The sequence below is a fragment of the Penaeus vannamei genome, chromosome 10 (assembly GCF_042767895.1).
Source record: "Penaeus vannamei isolate JL-2024 chromosome 10, ASM4276789v1, whole genome shotgun sequence".
In the NCBI taxonomy this organism is placed as follows: Eukaryota; Metazoa; Arthropoda; class Malacostraca; order Decapoda; family Penaeidae; genus Penaeus; species Penaeus vannamei.
This window is the reverse complement of record NC_091558.1, coordinates 22,809,709-22,816,880: the sequence shown is the minus strand read 5'-3', so window position 1 is coordinate 22,816,880 and position 7,172 is coordinate 22,809,709. Positions and strand designations below refer to the sequence as shown.

Sequence of the window (7,172 nt, the reverse complement as noted above, 5' to 3'; positions counted from 1 at the left end):
ATGTGAAAATGATACATTTTTGTGGCTGAGGAAACAGAAAGGCTTAAAAGTTTGCACATCTTAGGGGGTTAAAATAATAGCACATTGCTAACCAGTTGTTTCTACTTTTGACATCTGGAACAGTGAGAAGCAACTGCTACAACCACCATGCTGTATTTGATATTTGAACAATGTATGAGTGTATGGATATTATTATTATTTATATATGTAAATATATATTTTTCTTTTGTTTCAGCTTGAAGGAAAGGTGATCAGCATTCCAGGTAAATTAGAACAGGTCAAAGTAAAACTTGATAAACAAGAGAAGGTCCATGACCAGATTATACAGCTTAAACCCCAGAGAAATTTGGCAAACAGTGCCAAGGTGGAATTAGACAAGATCAGGTATGTTCTGGTTAGTAGAGTTCTTAGCATTGCTTTCATTACACGTCTTGATATGCAAGTGATGGTAAAAGTATGCCAAAAATTGGTCTAATTTATCTGGAAACATTTGCTGTACTCAGAATTGAAGTTTATGTTAAAGATTTAAGAAAAGAGGACTTCATTTGCTTAATCACCCATTTTTTCCATTAAGATTTGCGTTTTCAAATGAACTTTTTGTATGGAAATGACAGACCCTATCATACTCCCAAGGCAGATAACATTGCCTATGTAAACAAACAAATGGAGTGAGGTCCCAAATATCACACAAACGTCCTTGTACACATCACGTTATTTTAAAGAAATATGATTATGTATATTGCATATACGAATGTTCTAAAATATTAACTTATGTTCACATTCACTCATTCTATCTAATATATCAATAAAAAATATTCCAGCTGTGTGTATTGCTCTTCCGTAGCACAAAATGTAGACAGAAATTAGTCAGATGGAAAAGGTTGCAGCCTTCTGTGTCTGTTTGTTCTGTTTGCAAACGATAGTCACAGGAAACCTCAAATTCAGATGGAAACACAAAAATTGACGGAAAAAGTGCTAGTGTGATATAGCCTTAAGACTTCCAGCATCATTACATTACCGTGGTACTTCATTAATATACCAACCTTCCCTAGAGCCCAGATTGAAGAGGAGATGAAGGAGTTGGCTAAAGTAGACTCAGACCTGGAGTCCCAGAAAGAAATGCTGGACATGACACAGGGAGATGAGGAGATGACAAGACAAATTCAGCCAGATGTGATCATAATTGAAAACAATCTGAGGAAGGTTAAACAGCTCAAGATTCAAATTGATGATCTCCAGGCAACTTTAGGAAGCTCAGGTATAGGTAGTACCACTCCATATTGATCAAGAAAATACCAGTTGCCAGCTGCTCTTCGCTTTCATTTGTTGCAGATATTATTTTTGATTTGTTTTATCTTGGTTTCTTTTTTGATTGTTTTTCTTATGCATTGTTATTACTGAATAATTTTTAAAGAGCATGTACTAAAAACGGCATAAAATATTGCACAGATTGATAGGTTCGAAAAAGTAGAGGTGGTAATGACAACATTGCATTCAGCCAACAAGTATGCACTGTGAGATATAAAATACAATTTTTACTTGATAATGTCAAAATTACCAGAAATGATACCAAAATTCTCCTCCTTGATTTATGATAAGAAAGAGTTCCTTACGATTAGCAACTATCTGAATGTTTGGTAAAGAATTATATTTATTTTGGGTTCAGTAGGCTAAATGTAAGTGATGCTACCTGTTATGTGGTAGCACTGTTTTGAGAGATGTTATTCAAAATTATGTTCTGTTTGGTATTATGTTACTGTTAGCATTGTTGTTGCTTCATACGGGATATGTTTTCACAGATGGTGGAATGACCATGGAAGAGGCAGTAACCCGACAGAGTGAACTGGAAGATAAGCTTCGCAAGTTGCAGGCCAAAGTTGAAGAATTGCAAGAACAGCTTCAGGAACACAAGGATCGTCTTCAAGGACTTAAAGACCGCAAATTGAGACTTTCCACCCAAGAACTTGAGGTTAGCAAACCAACTTTAGTGTTGCTATTTTGAATATGTGCTTTGTATTCTGCAATTAATCATTTTCAGCCTTTTGATGCCACTCAGTGTTTTTAAACTTGTATGTTATTGTCATTCTAGCTGAGGACCAAGCTTCAGGAAACAGAGAAATTGAAGGAAGACATTTCTAAACTAGATGAGGAACGCAACAAGCTCACAGAGGACATAGAAAAGGCTCAAGTGGATATAGCACCCTTTAAGTTCCAGATAACAACCAAAACTTCTGAGAAGACAAAGCTCATGGAAGAAAAAGACTCTTGGATTGACACCCAAAATAATAAGGCATGTTATTTAATATGCTGCAGATGATTGATATTTATTTCTATTCCTATCTTTTTCTAGGTAGTCTCATTTGATAGAAAATTAATGCCCTAATGCTATACCATTCATCTCCAGTACAACATTAATACATGTTTCATTATTTTATACATTAATTATGTTACTTTTACAGTGTGTAAAATTGATTAACACTAGCTCATGGAATTTACTGTCAGTATTCTTTCTTTTTTATATCATGTTTGATAAAGTTATTTTATATTTGCCATTACATAACTTAAGAAATGGGGCTCCTGTAAGGGAAAATCTTTCCTTACACTCAATCTCAAGTTCTACTTCAACAGCTCTTAACTTCTCCATTTGATTAATAGGTGAGCACAATCGTTGAGACACACAGGAGGGCTAACGATTTACACAAGAATATCAGTGTATACATTTCAAGAAGGGAAGAAAACCAGCTGAAGGAAATTCGTAAGAAGGTTTCTACTCTACAGCAGGCTGCCGTACAACTAGATTCACAAAAGAAGATGGTTGATGAGCAAAACCGTGACATTGAGAAGGAGCTTGCCAATCAGAAGGTATTGGAAGGGATTTTTTGGGGCTTTAGATCTTGATTTTATTATGATTTTTATTTTTAATATTTTATCTTCCACCTGTACTTACTGGGGAGGTGAGAGGGCTGGATATTTGATTTGGGGGGAAGTTTTCATTGATTATGATATCCTTATTCGTGTATACTATTGTGATTTTTCGAAGTTTCCTCCTCTCTCTACTTCCTCTATAGCAAAGGAAACGTAACCTGGATGATGAAAAAAAAATCCGTGAGAAGGAGACAGAAGCAAAGCGGATGCAGAAAGTGATTAGAAATTTGGAGGAACGTATAAGAGGTTTTGACTATGACAAGCTCATTGATGAAAAAACAGAACTCCTGCAGAAGTCTAGTAGAATAGACAATCAAGTAAGACATACACCTTCAATGTTATTATTTATATTTCCTTGTTTCGTATTTATTGACATTTTTTTCTCAATATTTGTTTATTTGTCAAACAAAATATTTTTTCCACTTAGTAACTGAATGATTGATTTGTTGTATTACCTTCTCTTTCCTAATGTATAGTATTTTCTTGAGACTGATAAGGCCTAACTTGAGACACAAAAACAGAGGTCACTGAATTTCAGGTAACTGAATGTTAGATTCTTTGTTATAATAACTAAATGCCTTGTCAATTTTATTAACGGATGAAGGTTCTGATCACCAAATTTCCTCTTTTCAAGGGAGGCATTCTGGATGGGCGTTTGCAAGAGGTCAACAAAACTATTCAGACACTGGAAAGTGAGCTGAGAAGAAAGGAGATTCGAGATGCTGAAAAGAATTACAAGCAGAAATTTGTGGAAATGAAGGTGTGACAAAAGTTCATACAGAAAAGATATAGTATTTCAGGTTTCCCTAAATTTAATTGTTGTATTTGTGCACAACTATAATTCTATTAGTATTCCATCTACTAACCTGCAAGGTGTAAATATGTTGCTTTAATTTTAAATAACTGTTAAGATATAGACTTGAGTGTTTTCTTAAGATGTATGATTACTATGCCAAATTATGATAATAAAAATAGATGTGGCTTACAATCCCATTATGCACTATTAGATCCATTATTTGGTGCTGGTAGTTAGTTATTGCCCATACTCTAAGAGTTAAAGATAAAGCATTTTTAACTATGTAAAAGAAGAAGAAAAAGAAAAGAAGGAAGTAGAGAAAAGAAATTTATATATATATATATATATATATATATATATATATATATATATATACACATATATATATATATATATATATATATATATATATATATATATATATATATATATATATATATTATATATATGTGTGTGTGTGTGTGTGTGTGTGTGTGTGTGTGTGTGTGTGTGTGTGTGTGTGTGTGTGTGTGTGTGTGTGTGTGTGTGTGTGTTTGTGTGTGTGTGTGTGTATACAAATATATTGTGCTAATTCTTTTATTCACCCTTGGGTAAACCATTCATCACCTTAGGAATCTTTGTTTTAAAAGATGTAATTGGAAATCACATGTCTCATAGATATTTGTCAAATATGTTAAAGAAATTCAGAAATTAAATTTTTTATCTAATTTTATTATCTATTTCAGTGCACTGATGTAGCTGCAGATGATTTGAACAAATACTACAAAGTCTTAGATACTGCCATAATGCAATTCCACTCAGACAAGATGCGCACAATCAACAGCATTATCCGAGAACTTTGGCGTTCAACCTATAGGGGCAATGACATTGACTACATTGAGATCCAGACAGATGAGGCAGAGTCTCAAGGTTAGTGTTCACTCATTGTGCAAATTATGCCATTTTTAAAAACAATTAGGAATTTCACTTGGAATTTCTTTCAGATTTTTTATCCCCCCACCTTCCCTTCCTTTCCTTTCTTGTCCTATCTTTTCCTTTCCTTTTCTTTGCTTTTCCCTTCCCTTCCCTTCCCTTCCCTTTCTATTTTCCTTCTCTTCCTTTCCCTTTTCCTTTCCCTTTCATTTCATTTCATTTCATTTCATTTTTTTGTATCATTCCTTCTGTATCTTTTTTTATTTAGCTTTTCCCTCATATTACTTTTCCCCTATTCCCCTCCATTTCCATTATCATCTCGTCATATTCATTTTGTTTTGATAATAACCATGGTCATTGCAGGTGCAGACAAGCGACGTACGTACAATTACAGAGTTGTGATGGTGAAGAATGGAACAGATATGGACATGCGAGGACGTTGTTCTGCTGGTCAAAAAGTCCTAGCTTCACTTATCATCAGGTATTATGAATATTTTTTTTCTCAAAGTCATAACAATCAGGGAGTTTATAACAAATAACTATCAGATTGTGTGTTTATACTTACTTGTTTTCAAGACAGTAGCAAGTATTTATTTGACAAATTTCACACATTTATCATTTAAACTTCTGCTAGCAAGAGATGAATTGCCAGTAGTTTGAAAGGAATCTAGAAATCATCTTTGCAGATGGATCCAATATTTTACACTGATCAAAAGTCAGATCCTTATAAACCATAATGCTTAAACACATCTTTTATCTCCTTTTAGGATGGCACTTGCAGAGACATTCAGTACAAATTGTGGCATCTTGGCCCTCGATGAACCAACCACAAACTTAGATCGTGAAAATATTGAGGCTCTAGCCTTTGCTCTGTTAGAGTAAGTAATTTTTGTACAGAGTCAGAACAATTTAATAATGAAGAATTAATCTTACCTTTTGTGTAAGGGCTTTTCCATTACATTGACTAATTGCTTAGCATCACCTATCCTGATACTGTTTGTGTTTCATGTGAAATTGCAATTCACTTTTTGTTCTTTTGAATGGGTATTCACTACAGATTTTAATGTGAATTATGAAATAGACACCAGAGAATGACTGTTGAACCAGATATTACTCATAAAGACATAAATGGTTTCCTCTTTGTAGCTTATTTTAATATTTGTTTATTAAGCACAAATGTAATTCCCTTTCAGGATTGTAAATAAGAGGGCAAACCAACAAAATCTGCAATTAATTATCATTACACACGACCAAGAATTCCTGGAGAAGCTTGGTCATCCTGATTACACAGATTATTTTTCCCTAGTTGAAAGGAATGACAGGTAAGTGCAGTAAAATCCATTTTTTTTTTACTAATAGGATCCTAATGTATCTTTCCTTGATGTTGGTTTGTAATGTGATATGATATGAGAATGTCAAGTAGTGAAAGGATACTTGAAAAAAAAAGAAAGGAAAAAGAAAAAGAAAAAAATCAGAACATGTTTTCAACAGAATTGTTCCAAACTTTGGTGGATCATAGTAAAGTATCAAAAATTCTAACTGCTTTTAAAAAATGCTGGTAAGCAAAATACATGTTTGTGTGCGAGTGTGTGCATATGTATAAGCGCATATGGGTGCATGTGTGTGGGGTCATACTAAATACTGCCTGGTACCGCCCAATAGCGCCCGGTACTGCTTAGTACCACTCAGCACTGCCCGGTGCTAATCAAACTACTGCCTAGTAGCTATGAACGCATTATTTGTCCCTTTTTCTCTTATAAATTTCATACTCAGTACTGCTAGGTACCGTCTGGTACTGCCCGGTACCCTCTGCTGCTGCCCGGTACCGTCCGGTACTGCCCGGTACCCTCCGGTGCTGCACGGTACCGTCCAGTGCTGCCCGGTACTGTCCGGTACCGTCCGGTGCTGCCCGGTACCGTCCGGTGCTGCCCGGTACCGTGCGGTACTGCCTAGTACCGCTCAGCACTGCCTGGTGCTAAAAAATCTACTGCCCGGTAGCTAAAAATGCTATATTTCTCTCTTTTTCTCTTATCATTTTCATACTAATTACTGGCCAGTACCGCTCAGCACTGCCCGGTGCTAATAAAACTACTGCCTGCTAGCTATAAACGCATTATTTGTCTCTTTTTCTCTTATAAATTTCATACTCAATACTGACAGGTACTGTCCAGTATCGTCCGGTACTACCTGGTACTGTCCGGTACTACCTGGTACCGTCCGGTACTACCTGGTACCGTCCGGTACTACCTGGTACCGTCTGGTACTACCTGGTACTGTCTGGTACTGCCCCGTATCATCCGGTACTACCCACTACCGTCCGGTACTGCTCGGTTCCGTGAGGTACTGCCCGGTACCGTCCAGTACTGCACGGTACCCTCCGGTACCATCCGGTACTACCCGGTACCGCCTGGCAATGCCCGGTACTGCCTGGCACTGCCCGGTACCGCCTGGCACTACCTGGTACCGCCCGGTAACGTCCGGTACTGCCTGGTACTGTCCGGTACCGTCCGGTACTACCCGGTAATGCCCGGTACCGCCC

The 7,172-nt window shown here is 36.4% G+C and overlaps 1 protein-coding gene across 2 annotated transcripts in view; it reads left to right on the top strand.

The window, feature by feature from the left end:
* Positions 1 to 235: 235 nt before the first annotated feature.
* Positions 236 to 7,172, top strand: part of rad50 (DNA repair protein rad50) — a gene marked incomplete at its 5' end in the record, with an annotated part of 30,345 nt that continues 23,408 nt past the window's right edge. The window contains 11 exon segments of one of the 2 annotated variants that reach the window (XM_070126458.1): positions 236 to 384; positions 1,053 to 1,258; positions 1,800 to 1,969; positions 2,090 to 2,290; positions 2,656 to 2,862; positions 3,069 to 3,242; positions 3,560 to 3,685; positions 4,447 to 4,630; positions 4,997 to 5,114; positions 5,401 to 5,511; positions 5,827 to 5,955. In XM_070126458.1, the coding sequence (XP_069982559.1) occupies positions 236 to 384; positions 1,053 to 1,258; positions 1,800 to 1,969; positions 2,090 to 2,290; positions 2,656 to 2,862; positions 3,069 to 3,242; positions 3,560 to 3,685; positions 4,447 to 4,630; positions 4,997 to 5,114; positions 5,401 to 5,511; positions 5,827 to 5,955 (1,775 nt within the window). 2 annotated transcript variants of the gene reach the window in all.